The sequence below is a fragment of the Limanda limanda genome, chromosome 15 (genome assembly GCF_963576545.1).
Source record: "Limanda limanda chromosome 15, fLimLim1.1, whole genome shotgun sequence".
Lineage (NCBI taxonomy): Eukaryota > Metazoa > Chordata > Actinopteri > Pleuronectiformes > Pleuronectidae > Limanda > Limanda limanda.
This window is the reverse complement of record NC_083650.1, coordinates 4,584,279-4,599,093: the sequence shown is the minus strand read 5'-3', so window position 1 is coordinate 4,599,093 and position 14,815 is coordinate 4,584,279. Positions and strand designations below refer to the sequence as shown.

Genomic DNA, 14,815 nt, shown 5'->3' with positions numbered 1-14,815 from the left:
ACACACACACACACACACACACACACACACACACACACACACACACACACACACACACACAGACTCTCTCTATAGTTGTGAGGACAGTCATTGACATAAGACATTTCTTTGCCGCTTACCTTAATCATCAGAACTTAATGCCTAACTTTAACCTAAACCTAATTCTAACTCTAAAACCAAGTCGTAACTCTAAAACAACATTGAATTTCTGAGGAAAAGATAAACAGATACAACATTATTTACTCTTGTGTGTCCCTTTTGAAACACACACACACACACTCACACACACTCAGTTCACACTGTGTGTGTGTGTGTGTGTGTGTGTGTGTGTGTGTGTGTGTGTGTGTGTGTGTGTGTGTGTGTGTGTGTGTGTGTGTGTGTGTGTGTGTGTGTGTGTGTGTGTGTGTGTGTGTGTGTGTGTGTGTGTGTGTGTGTGTCTCTTCACAGGGGGGAGTTGATCAACACACCTCATGTAACATCAGCTCTGCCAATTAACAAAGACTGAGGTCGAGAGGTTTTGCTTTACTGATTAAACTTCCCTCAAACTATTAACACACCATCGTTTCCTCACTGGATGTCTTTGAGTTCGAACATTGTTGCTACGACGACGTGAAATGGTTCTCGCCCGATGCTAAGACTCCAGTCATCACCTGTGATGCTCAAACTCATTCTCTCTCTCCATTATGAGACAGATTAGCGACGGCTTTTAGAAGCAAAAACACGGAGAAACTTAAACCTGTCTCCCGTGACGAGATTACCCCCCCCCCCACCCACCCACCCCATTTCTCCCCCCTCACCTCCTCGTCTCTCTCTCTCTCTCTCTCTTCTGTGAACGGATGTGATCGTAGACAGCATGAGAGACGGCTGCTAACCAGAGGGACAAGACAGGTGTCTGCTGGGTAGACAGACACACACGCAGACACACACTTTAATCTGTTCTATGAGGGTGGGGGGGTGAGGTGAGGTCAGGGGGGGTGGGGGTTTATCATCCAGTTTCGGCGGCTCACCGTCGTGCAGCCGCTCACGTCCCGCTGATTGTTTGGACCAATTTAAAGGCTCTTAAAAGGATTGTCCCGAGTGATTAGTGTATTGAACAGAGTGTGTGTGTGTGTGTTTGATTGTGTGTGTGTATGTGCTCTTTTTTTTTTGCGCTAGCGAGCAGAGATTTGTGTGTTGATGTGTATTTTGTAAGATTAGCATGGAAAAGATGCATAGTATATAGCTAAACTTAATCTAAACTTAAATAGAAACGATTGTTACTACTCTGAACATGTCCCACAATGCACTGCACTCAGTGTCCCCACATGATTATCACATGCTTACATTTACATTGGGTTTCATTCATATGCTTATTAACTTATCATCACAAAGTGTAAAACGTTTCTCTGATGTTTCATCTCTGCAGCGGTCGTCTGTTGGTCGGGACGTTTGTCGCTCTCTTCTTCAATCTGTTGACGTTGCTGTCTGTCAGGAACAAGCCGTTCGCCTACGTCTCAGAAGGTAAGGTCCTCCGCCCTTGCCTTAGGACGCCATCGCACCTGAGTTGTTTTAAAACAAGTGTGGATGTAGTCATTTTTGTGTGTTTCGAGTTCCTCCTCTGGACGGTGGAGGTTTGTTAATCCTCGCACTCACTAGGGAACGGGCACAATTTGGCTTTTGTTTTATTTTGGGGGGATTACCGAAGCAAAATGAAACGCTTATTCACTGTTGTGCCAGTAGATAAATCACAAATGCCATCAGAGAGATCAGAGGTTAGTCTCCTCCTAATTGCAGAAAGTTATAAAATCAGGCTCGCTTGCGTGGTTTTAAAATACAAACATATTCGTTTTTTCAAATTATTTTCCAAAGATTATCGGTGGCGTGTTTTTGCAGCACAACAGGATAGAAAAGATGACGTGTGAGTTGACATGCAACACTCCTTATGAACGGGTATTAATACTAAACATTATGCAAACATATGAACTGGAGGACTGGTCAGTGTTTCTCTCCGAGGGTCAAATAAACATCGTGTTTCTGATTAAACTGAAGAATTTTCCTGTTTAGTCCTAAAATGTCCAAAATGTTCCAGATAGGTTCAGATCGGTATTAAAACTGTTCTACAAGGGTAGAAAAATCACAGATACACAATCAGACAGACCCACACTCTGTGCTAACTATATGCAAACACAAAATTGCATCGCACCAAGACAGTGGAGACACACACGGGCATGCACATGCGCACGCACACACACACACACACCAGAGGGAGGTCAAACCAGGCTAATGTCGACCCCGGGACGTATTAACCTCACTGAGAGTCAGTCTACTGCTAATACAGACAGACTCATACACACACAAACACACACAGACACTCACACACACTCTATTATACACTAATTTGTATTCACAGTATATAGAAACATGTAGAACCAGATGTTCTGTCACTAACACGTATGAAAAGACAAACAGAAAAACAGGAAGTAGTTCAGGAGTGGAAGAGGAGAAGTATATTACTAATTCACCTCCTCACTTCCTCGACCTCCTCTCTCCTCTCAACTGTCCCTCCTCTCCTCTTATTTCCTCTTCCTATCATCTCATCCCATTTCCTCTCATCCTCCTCTTCCCTTCTCTTCCTCTCATCTTCTGTCCTCTCCCCTTTTCTTCTTTCTCTTCCTGTATGTCTTCTCCTTTCCTCTACTACTCCTCTTTCTCCTCTCTATTCCTCTTTCTCTTCCTCTCCTCTCCTGCCCTCTACTGCTCCTCTTCCTCCTCTCTTTTCCTCTTTCTCTTCCTCTTCTGTCCTCTCCTGTCCTCTACTCTTGCTCTTCCTGTCCTCTACTCCTCCTCTTCCTATTCCTCCTCTCTTTTCCTCTTTCCCTTCCTCTCCTCTCGGGCTGACTCACTATTTGTACGAACAGTCTACTGATGAATGAGGTCAGTGTGTGTGTGTGTGTATGTCTGTGTGTGTGTGTGTCAGCTGTCTGCTCTTGCGTTCAGAGCAGTCTCAACATCACTTAACATCTGACATTTTGGGATGGGAGGGGGGGTGAAACCACACACACACACATACGCACACACAGGCACTTAACTTTGTAAAACACACACTATATCTCTCACTCATTACACACACACACGCGCGCGCACACTCACTCTCTGACGGAGCGAGACTAAAAGTGCATTACGCAACAATGTTCCAGACAGTGGTAATGTAGTGTGCCAGGGGGCCAGGCGGGCAGACAGACATGCCAACACACTCCACAAAGACACATACACACCACACACAGTCTCACACACACACACACACACTCAGTCACACACACACCTACAAACATTGTACGTCCTCCTCGCACACATGGATCATAAATAAGTCACTCCATTAAAATGTTTGTTTAGACTGACTCACCCAGCTAGCACAAACAAACAAACAAACAAACAAACACACTCACACACACACTAGCACACACACACTCAGGTCTGAGCAGGATGGGATGTGAAGGGCCTTTGACCCGACACTGAGCCTTCAGGCTTTGCTGTGTCGTCAAACATTAAAGGTGGGACGGCGCGGTGGAGCGAGAGCGCTTATCTTTTTTTGAACACAAGTGGGCGATCTGCTGCCTCCCTCCATGGTCCTTGGTAAAGATGAATGCAGTTTCTATCCTTCATCTCTACAAACACTGAAGCTGCTTCCTTTGACAGGAGTTTCTGTTTAAAACTAAAATCAGGTAATTCTAATACCCTGTAAGCAATTCGTGTCGGATGTTTAAATATGCAACGTACAGACTTAACTGAATCAGCTGTGAAATGAAAACAGCTGTGTGACTTAATATTTAACGCAGCGTTGAAGCAGAACGATGTTTTCTCTTCTCGAGTCTTCTGAATCCAGAGTCGGGATCAGAGTCACGTCTGTGTTTTTCATCTGGGACATGAAGAAGTTCACTTTCCATAACTATGATCATTAGAATGTAAACTTTACTTGAGCTCAAATATCCGGTTGATTTGTTTATTAGTCGAACAGAAGAAAAGCTTCATCTGTTATTGAAGAAAAAATAATTCTGTTCCCGGCCTTTCAATCAATTTTTGTTCATCTCATGTTATTTTATTATTAATTTGTAAATGTTGTTTTTGCTTAGAAATAGACGGATTGATTGATGACTGTTGCGATGATACAAATTTTCAATGCTCAAAATTCAAAATGACAGATCTCAAGAGAGATTCTGTGACGTGTGAATAAAAGAGGCATGATTTATGAAACAACTGCAGAACCCAGACAGACTTATGGTTCCACGTGTGTAGAAGAAATACGTTGCTTCCATATTTTCCATCTTTATCAGACAAAATGTCCTCACCATCAATTTTTTCAGGTGTATCTGTCTTGCCGACAATTTGACTTAATAGCTGCAGCGTCAGACTAAATATACATTTATTTTTCTACTAAATGGAGTTTGTGGGGCTACTGGTGATAATAACCAAAAGGGTTTCATGTTTAATAAAAAATTAAAGGAACTGAGGTAAAGTTATGTAATATGTCTGAACACTGCACCAAACTGAAAAAATGTGCTGGGTGGAATAATTTGAAACCTTCTGGAGACGCCTTCAATCCAGACACTTCCAAAAGCCGTGGAGGAGATGTGTTAGACTTTTGTGTCTCTTGTTGTTTTGTGTGATGGACATTAACAGTGTCTCTCTCTCTCTCCCTCTCTCGCTCCCTCTCTAGCGGCGAGCAGCAGTTGGCTTCAGGAACATGTGGCCGATCTGAGTCGAAGGTAAAAACACAGATTCAGTCATTTTCTCTCTCTCTCTCTCTCTACATCAGCTGATGTCAGGTCGGAACCAGAAGGATCCACTTACACTGAGTCAACAACTCTCACACACACACACACACACTCCTACACTCCTGACTTTGCTAAAATTGTCCGTCCTATGTGTTACTGCTTACACTGTCAATCTGCGTCCAGGTGTTTGTGTGCGCATGCACATATGGCCGTCCTCTGAGGTCAAAGGTTACCATTGGAGAACGTGGGGGGGTCTCAGGGTTACGGGGTCGGCTGAGGTCTGATTGCGGCTGCAGGGAAACAGATTGATCATTGATTGAGCTTCTCAGAAACATGTGTAAGATCAGTTTTCTTATTGTTTCCCAGAGAACAGTGACACACACACACTCACACACAAATACGATACACAAACAGCACACACACACACTCTGCCCACCTCCCCCTACAGGTCAAAGGTCACTGTAACTCCAGCCCTGATTTCAGCCAGATCACCTCTCAGGTGCTCACTTTTCAGGTCAGCAGGTCGGGTTAATTCCTGGATGTTGTGAACCAGTGAGGATGAAAGTGGAACAGATGATATCATGAAAACCAGCGTGATTCGTCAATATTTAAATTGAGAGAGGTAAAATACGGTTTCATGTTGGTTTTATCATAATGAACTGTTATTAAACCTGTGAACCAGAGCGACGTGTGAACAAATTCAGCTCAGAAATATCAGTTTATAAGTTTTAATGATATCAAATTAAAGATATCAAATTACCCAGGGACTTCAGTGGCCATGTTGTTAGACCTGCTCTTCTTGTACTTGGGCCTCAAGCAGCCGGCAGTCTTATGAAGTCATGTGTTAGACGCATCATTGACGTGTCCTGTCGCTTGCGGTGAATTCTCTTGACACTGTCTCGCTGTATTCTCACAAGCTTTATTCACCGAGTTGCTGCATGATGATTGAAAAAGCCTCATAAATTACCACGACAAGGAATAATACAATAAAAGATGTGAGTCCACACGTCAAGACTCCTTCCTTCTTTGCGTCGTCATGGTAACTTGTAGACCAGCTCTTACTTGCAGACTGAGGCTCAGTGTCGTGACTTAAGTCATGAATATTACATCCCACTGTGTATTATCGCAGCTCAAATGGATGATGTGTGCAGCGCTCTCACACAGAGACACACACACACACACACAGAGCTGCATTTCTGTCTCTATGAGGACACTGCATTGTCCAGCCCATGATGTTAAAGCTAAATTTAACAATGACCCTTTAACCAAGTCTTAACCCCCTAACAGATGAGTGAAGGTATACATAGACATATCGTTTCATACACACACTTGTATACACACGCACAAAGACACAAACACACACGCACACACTGAGTCAAAGAGTGGAAACTAGGCTGGGACGTCCTGTTCATTTCTGCACTCTCAGCCAATTACAGCTCAGTTCTGCAGCACAACTCTCCAGGCTGTCTACCCGAGTAACCTGCACCAACTGAGCTGCTAACTCAGTGCGTGTCTGTGTGTGTGTATGTGCATTCCCTTGTGTTTCCTTCACTGTGTCTGTGTGTTGCTGTCTGTGTTGTAACGGCCTGTCCGCACTTAACCTCAGCTGGGTCTGGGTTATATAAAGCAGGCTGCTCTGTCGACCTCACCAGCCAGAAGCCAGAGCTGAGTGTGCGTGCCTGTGTGCCTGTGTGCGTGTGTGCGTGTGCGTGTGCGCGTGTGTGTGTGTGTGTGTGTGCGTGTGCGTGTGTCTGTGTAAGACTGTGAAAGATGCCAGTGGGGAGAAGACAGATTTTTTTTTTTAAAGTAGAAAATTGACAGTGTGACACAGATACATTTTAGCAAATTTGGACGATTATCAAATCCTGATTCTGTTTCTCGTCAAGTCACCTTTAGACAAAAAACGAATAACATTTCTAGAGATAAATGAACATTTTTCATCTTAATTTTCCTGTGATATTGAATGATGAAATCTATCAGATGAGATGTGTAACATTTTCAGGAACAGTTTGTTCACTTGCCTTCGTGTAAGGCTTTCATTTTATTCTAAAGTTTTAAAAAAGCGTTATAAAGTCAAAGTTCAGTTCAGTTCAGTTATTTTTCTGTTCTGTTCATCACTGAGTCCAGTGTGGAGCCAACAGACAGAGTATCAAGTGATTGTTTTCCTCTGCTCTAATCCCTCGCTCTCTGTCTGGATTAACACACACACACATACACACACACACACAAACACACACAAGGTCACATGTCAAATTATATCAATGCATCGATGGAGATTATGAGATCAATTGGCTTTCTGTCTTTCTTTCTTTTTGTCTTTCTTTCTTTTCGTACTTCGTATTTACATATAAATATGAAACAATGAATACGTTTATTTATTTTCCGTCTATTTTAATTCGAATAGTTTCATAAATCAGTTCTTCCGTTGTGTAACTGTGAAGATCCTAAAATACATAGTGACTCATAAAACTGTGATTACACACATAGGCATTCGTCATTAATCCAAGTAAAACTGGGATCTTGTTGTGTGACATTAATTACGTGTTGACATGTCTCTATAATTTTTATAAATAATCTAATGACGAACACCCTCCAGCATCGAGGCATCACAGCTCTTCTCCGTGTTTGCGACTGGGCTCAACTCCATAACTGACCTTTGACGTAGAGAGTCGGTCTGACGCAGCAGGGCCCATGTGCTCAGAGATGTTTTCACTGGAAACTCATTGGTTCCTGGAACACAGAGCTGAGTGGACCGCCCTCTCTTTGGGGTTTTATAATAAGCCAGATGTTTGAGCTCAACGGCAGACTGGTCATTATCCAAATGGTTACTGGTTGTGAAAATTACCTGCAGATGAATCAATGAAAACAGCTTCCGAATTGAGATGATTGTTTACCTGAGTGAGAAGAAGAAATTATCCTTCTTCTACAGATCATCATTGAGCAGGAATCATCACCTTTTTCTGTCTGAGCATGAATTAACGGACACAAATATCCTCTAGGGAAGATTTACAATATTTTGCTCTCACTGGAGAAGAAGAGGAAACGTAGCAGAGGTTCATCAGAGCTTGAACCCAATGTCGACCTTAGAAACAAAACAAGAATGATCCCATCAACTCCACTTGGCGTCTCCTAAAGTACATTATGATGGTGTGATCGGGTTAAAGGCCTAATCCTAAAGACAAACATAAACATTCGTTGCTGATGCAAGCCGCAGCTTAGAGCAGGAGACGCACACGATCCTGCATAGATGCTCCTGAGTTTGTTTCACTGCAGTTAGAAGGAAAATAATTGAAACTCTTGTACAGCCGAGGACCTTTGACCTCAGTGATGCAAAGATTAGAAACGGAATCTGACAAACGTAACAGAGAGTTAAAGTTAAAAGAAAAGTTTGTACTGCTCAGCTACTTGGTGGAGCTAGGAATATTAATATTAATAATTGTGATAAAGCCTACCTTCATCATAGTTATAATGTTCAGTTTGTGTGGAAACGAACCGGTTGTATTAACATTACATTGATCATTTTATTGTCCAAATATCTTGTCTTTTTTGATGAGATCTGTAATGTTATTTAATGAAGTTGTTATTATTCCCTTTTTTCTGAAACATTAACAGTTGAATTAAAGAAAAAGTCAGGATATGATCATGTGCACTAATCCTATTTCTTGTTGTGTGTGTGTGTGTGTGTGTGTGTGTGTGTGTGTGTGTGTGTGTGTGTGTGTGTGTGTGTGTGTGTGTGTGTGTGTGTGTGTGTGTGTGTGTGTGTGTGTGTGTGTGTGTGTGTGTGTGTGTGTGTGTGTGTGTACGTGTACGTGTACGTGTACAGTTTGTGTGGAATCGTTCCAGGTCTCAGCAGCGTTCTGCTGCCTCGTATGAACCCGTTCCTCCTCATCAACATGGCCGGAGCTCTGTCCCTCTGCATCACCTACATGCTCATAGAAATCAAGTGAGGATTAATTTTCTCTCTGTCTCTGCTGGTAAATCCCCAAATTTATGGGATGTCACATTTCCCTCACAGCTGGAAACTCTCACTGCTTTAAACTGTGCTCATTTTTATCTGCACCGAACTCCACATGTATCCTGATGGGAAAATACCAGACGGGTCTTTGAATCCTACAGGAGTCGATCTGTCAGAGATTAAAGTTTATTTAATTGCTGGAAAACAACAAAATGTCTCACGAGACACAGATTAACCGTAACCTTCACGATTCTGGTGTCTAATCTACAACTGGTTCCACACATCTCCTCCCAAAAAAGTCTAATGCTGTCACTCTACAAAACTGCAAAAAGCCTCTCTGCAGCAGCAGTGAGATCTGGATGTTTTGTCAAAGATAAAACTGAAATAAATGGTTTAAAAGATGAACGACTACCAGTCAGTTGTGAACGTTAAAGACCACAAATCACGTCAAAATGTTTTTTGTGTTCATTTCCACGTTTAGAGAATCATCCTGCTGGCAGTGGTTGGCCTTATTGTTTAAGTACTTGATGTCCCACATATTTATTTCCTGTGCCCGGTGTGTGTTTGTGTGTTTTTCCAGTAACTATAACGGCATGGACACAGCGTCGGCGATCGCCATTGCTCTCATGACCTTTGGCACCATGTATCCCATGAGCGTCTACAGCGGCAAAGTGCTGCTGCAGGTAAAACAAACACTTCTCTCCCTGTTGTTGACAATAAACAAAACTCAGTCGCATTATAACAGGATTAATCTTGTGTTTTTTCGCTCATGCACAGACGACGCCTTCGCACATCATTGGTCAGCTCGACAAACTGCTGAGAGAAGTGAGTCCGTGTTTGTGTGACTGTGCTGTGACTTCTTAACTGATTGCTTTGAATTTTAAACACACATGAAGTAGTGAAAAGGTCATTTTCCTGATGTGACTCCTGAAAAGGCTTAAGAATGTGAAATGTATGACTGCTTCTTAATGGCTAATTGTTGTTAAATGTGTCCAATCAGGTGTCGACTCTGGACGGAGTGCTGGAGGTTCGCAACGAGCACTTCTGGACCGTCGGCTTCGGCTCTCTGGTATGTTGAGCAACCAAAATTAGAAAAGTAATGTAATTTACACCTCAAGTGGCACTTTTTTATGTTACATACAAAGTGATAGAGATAAAGTGCATCAATCTGCTCACATCAAAACACATGACAGGCGCCTTGAAGCACCTGTGTACACTCGACAATACAGTGTGACAACAAACTGCACAAACACACAAAAAGCCCGGACTTGATCATCGGTCGATTGCTCAAGAAAATCTTTCAGCTGAAATAAAAAATGTTTTTTTTTGTGGGATTAAAATTCTCACACGTTTTTTTCTGGTATTTAATTGAAGTACAACCCAGCGATTCGGAGCCGTGTCCCGAGCCCCTACTCCTCTCGGGCCCCGGGGCATGTTTGTTAAAACCGTTAATGTTCACCTGCTGCAGTGGATTTAAAAACAAATCCTCCATCTTCATCTCTCTGTTGTCCTCTCTCTTACTCTCTCGCTCGCCCTCTCTTGATTTATTTTTCTTTCCCTCTCTCCGTCTCTGTCTCTCCATCTCTCTCCCACTTTCTCTCTCCATCTTAACACCTCTCCAGTGATTATCCTCCCCCCCCCCTCCTGTTAGTTTGTTTGTTTTGTTTGTGTCTGTGTTTGTTTGACCCCCCGCCCCCCCCTCAGAGCGACGATTTGCAGGGATTTGTTCACTGAGACGAAAAGAAGGAACAAGTCATTCATGCGGAGATATAACCCCCCCCCCTTCTCTCTCTCTCTCTTTTTTTTGGGAGGGAACACTGTTGTTGTCGTCGCTGCTGTCGTCTGTGTTGAGTCGTTGTCGTTGTCTGTGTTGCACGTTGTTGTGTCGACGGCGAACAAGCCCAGCTGGCTCAGGACGGCTGAGGTCCTTGGAAGCGCGCACACACACACTCACAAAGACACGCACTCACACACGCACCAACATCTGTCTGTCTCGCTGCAGAAACTCAAACTATCAACCGTCACTATTTTAACAGTTATCAGGACTTGACAGTTATTGAGCTTGAAGCCTAATTCCTGATGCTAATATTAGTGTCTTAGTTTAGAATTTCAGACCGAATCCTGATGGAGTTAATAAATCAGATGATGATTCTTACATGTATCAAATGTCAATGACCAACTATAGAGATTTACAGTCCTGTGTTTTACAGACATCAAATGGAAACAATGGAACAAAAACATGAAGCTTGAGTCAAACTTTTGGGTTTGAAAACGTCCTCAGGCTTTAAAGGGATAGTTCACTAACACGGACACATCGGAAAACAGCGCACACTCTCGCCTAAGTTAGCATAGGTACGTCGCTAGCATCGCTACTTCTGGTAGCAGACTTTTAGGTTTAAAACACGGCGTAGATGAAACGGTTTGAAGGCTAATTTGTTTGTCGGGGTTCCGGACACTTGGATGATACCAGGCGAGGGGCGTGAAGGCACGATGTGTGTTTTCTGTTGTTTAATTACGTCTGAAGAAGGGGTCACTTTGGCTTAAGCGATGTTTTCCCCTGAAACCTGTAAATTGTTTGTTGACGCAAACACTTCACCCACCCCTTGAAATCCCTAGTTTTGGTTTCACATTGTAATTTAGGGAGATCGCACTAAACTAAATAAACTAAACAAGGTGTGAAAGAGCTTTTAAACTTTCAAATAACTGACAATAAACGGAATAAATCAGTCATATAAATAGTCTTATAAAGCGTTGTCCGCTAGAGTCAGTCCTTCGTGTAGCTGCCTGTAGGTGGAGCAGCGTGTGCTGCTGCTGCAGTTATCATTGTTTGTATTTATGTAATCGATGCTGCTCCTGTTGTTGTTGTCGTTGATGTTGCTGCAGTTACACAACTGTTGGTTGTTGGCCCACTGCTAACAGAGCAGCTGTCCAAACTGATTTGACCCCCTGACTGCACTTCTACCCCTGGGGGGACTCCCTCTGTCTGTGTGTGTGTGTGTGTGTGTGCACATTGTGTCCTTTTGCGGACTGAATATTCCCATGAGGGCGGTAAAATTAGGAAACGAGGACAGAGCGATGTTATGTGCGTAACATTATTTCAGAAGTTAAAGGTCTGACTCCGAGGTCGGACGTGCTCCAGTCACTTTGATGTTTATTTAATTTGATGTCTTCACGGAGACGCTGATGAAAAACAGAATTAGGACGATGAGCGAACGGAAAGAAGATTCACTCTGAGATATTTAGAACATACATTTTCTCAGCAGAATCTGTAAATGTTACATCTACAGTGTGAGCCTCAGATCTCTGTTGTCCAAACCATGAAATCTGTGACGTGTGTGACTCAAGCGACGAAGACCGCGGGTGTAAATCCTGCCAGCCGCCTCTTCAGCTTCCTGTTGTGAAAATCGTCTTTGCTGCAGTGAAATAACGACAACCTCCAAACTTCAACTTGCTCACTGCAAGCAGAACAAAGCTTTAACAGAGACAATCAACTATTGTTTTTCCTTTGTGTGGATTTTAATTTCCCACCAAAGGCGTCCAAGCCCCTGTGTGTGGAACTGTCGCTGCGCCCTGCACCAAACGCCGCCCACGAAGATTAGTGATTAGTTTAAAGAAACATAAACAAGCCCTGGCGCAGAGTGACAATGGGAGCAGCCAGACCACTCACCAACGAAGTTCTGGATACGCAAGACTAATTTTGACTCCCTTTCTGCGTCCTGCTGCCCCACATACTCACTAGAGCACCAAACGTGGATTAATCTGCCGCTGAAAGAAGTCCCAACAAAAAAAAAAAATCAGTCTGTATGTTAAAAAATTAACTTGTAGGAAATGTATTTTTATGAAAAGATCTTAAAACACATTTTATTTTTCAAAAGTCTTATTATTTTTTAAATCAACATGTAAAGCCTGTCATGACATTCTGCCCCCCCCTCCTGCTCCTCTGTGTTTCAGGCCGGCTCCGCACATGTTCGTATCCGCCGCGACGCCAACGAGCAGCTGGTTCTGGCTCACGTCACCAACCGGCTGCTGCCGGTCGTCTCCACGCTGACCGTCCAGATCTTTAAAGATGACTGGACCCGACCTCTCCTCACCGGGGCGCTCTCCGCCTCTTCCTCCCCCTCCTCTGTTCCTCCACTGGGCGCCACTGAAGATTACACCACCGTCTCCTCGCTGCCTCCTCTGCAGTTGTCCTCGGGAGGCGAGCTGGACCATTTGACGTCCACGCCCTCCAAGCCCACCAGCCCTCCTCCGGAGTTCTCCTTCGACACACCGGGGAGGAACGTGCAGCCAGTGGTTCTGCCTGCCCCGGGGCACCACACCCACCGGCCCTACGGAGGCCTGGGACTCGCCTACGGTGCCTCTCCCTACACAGGGATGATGAATCAAGGCCTGGCGCGGCCCGGCGGCGGGCAGGGACTTGGCGTGCAGGGTCCGGGAGCTGGGTTTGGACTTGGTGTGGGTGCCGGCGGAGTGCCTTCCTCTCAGAGTTACAGAACTGCCTTCGGAGGGTCCACGGCCCCATTCCAGAGTGGAACCGGCAACCCTCCGGCTTCACAGTACAGACAGTACCGACCCTGATTGAGCCAAACAAGTTGCTTGATTCCTGATCAAGTTTCTCCACAGCCTGTTCCAGGTTCTGATACTTGAGACTCTGATGAGATTGATTTCCTGTTTCCTGACGCTGCAGTGTTTCCTCCCGATGTGACAACAACATGAAAACTTAAGAGACGAAAAATTATTCTCAAGTTCTGGTGTAAAATCTCTAATAAGAGAAGAAACTGAGAGGACGTGTTTATTGGCAAAGGGACCAAGAGGTCGACTGTGGTTGGCTGCTGGGGAAAGAAAATCTTTATGGGTCTGAGACTTTTGACGGGAAGAAACAAACTCTGCTCTCACATATTCCAACTTTTTGTTAAAGAAAAAATGCAGCTTGACTTTTTAAATGTGGCGACCAAAGTGAATCACAGCTGATTTAACCTCCTCAATTGGTGGCAGGTCAAAGGTCAGACAAGGTGATGACACATTAACAGTGATGTTTTTAAACCAAAACAAATTGAAAAATTTAAAGTTTCTGGCTTGATACCGATGATAGTTAGTTTCAAAGTATCTTTCCACTTACATTTTTGGGGATTCATTTTGGGATTCAGGTCCATTTTTCCTCTTTTTCTTAAGTAAACTTTGAAAATTTGCCATTTTACTGCAGAATTGCTTCAATCAATGAGTAAAACTTAAACCTAATCAACTGTTTCTCACATTGAACATCACTTTAGATCCGAAATACAAGCAGCTCTTACATATCATTTATTATTTCTACATTGTATCACGTTTGCAGGTTCAATATTTATAATTAGCAGATTTATATAATAATTTGGTCAGAGAATAGTTGAACATTTTTCTCTCTGCTGTTTTGAATAATTGACATGGGTGTCGATAAGTGATGTTTTAATTTATATTTAAATCTGAACTGGGCATAGTGTCACTGAACTCTGTTTCCATCCTCTTAAGTTTTCTGGTTTCTTTCTCATCAAAAAACCACAGATTCACATTAAAGTTACCCGACAAATCACAAGGAAACCGGCGCCTCTTCTCTCAGATCACGTGTTAAAACTGTTGAATCAGTGACGCTCAGCCTTGATGAGTCATATTCCATGTATGTTGGTTTGAAAGGAACAACTGCAAAGTGCTTATTAAAAAAACGGTTCCTGAAAGATGTTTTCCAGCTTGTTCTCATCGTCTGTTTCTTTATCCTCTCAAATAGAATTTGAATGGAAATCCATTATGCCATTTTCATTTGGAACGTGTGAAGAAGAGATGGTGCGGCGGCATCAAGGTCCAGCCGATGATTTGACGAGCTTTCATGTCGTCTCTTGGAAATCATGGCTGCCTCTGAAACGGCAGCCTCTGTTGGATCGTTCCTGTTTATATTTTCAATGTTTTCAGTCTTGTCTTTAATTTTGTGAGATATTCTGTTTTCTCGGAGAACAGAAACATGACCTGACCTGCTGAGGGGTTTTATGTTTCATGGTCGGATGTTAAAACGCTCAGAATCACCAGTTTTCAGTGTTTTCTCACTGACTACAAAGCATTTGTAACAATTAAAATATCTTTA

At 43.3% G+C, this 14,815-nt stretch overlaps 1 protein-coding gene across 1 annotated transcript in view; it reads left to right on the top strand.

Annotated features, from left to right (window-relative positions):
• The window catches only part of slc30a6 (solute carrier family 30 member 6), a 40,890-nt gene extending 26,465 nt beyond the window's left edge, over window positions 1-14,425 (top strand). The window contains exons 9-15 of the mRNA XM_061087276.1: window positions 1,406-1,500; window positions 4,694-4,742; window positions 8,575-8,694; window positions 9,287-9,389; window positions 9,484-9,531; window positions 9,707-9,775; window positions 12,658-14,425. Coding sequence (XP_060943259.1) covers window positions 1,406-1,500; window positions 4,694-4,742; window positions 8,575-8,694; window positions 9,287-9,389; window positions 9,484-9,531; window positions 9,707-9,775; window positions 12,658-13,284 — 1,111 coding nt within the window. The 3' untranslated portion in view covers window positions 13,285-14,425. The remainder of the gene's footprint in view (window positions 1-1,405; window positions 1,501-4,693; window positions 4,743-8,574; window positions 8,695-9,286; window positions 9,390-9,483; window positions 9,532-9,706; window positions 9,776-12,657) is intronic.
• Window positions 14,426-14,815: the final 390 nt, after the last annotated feature.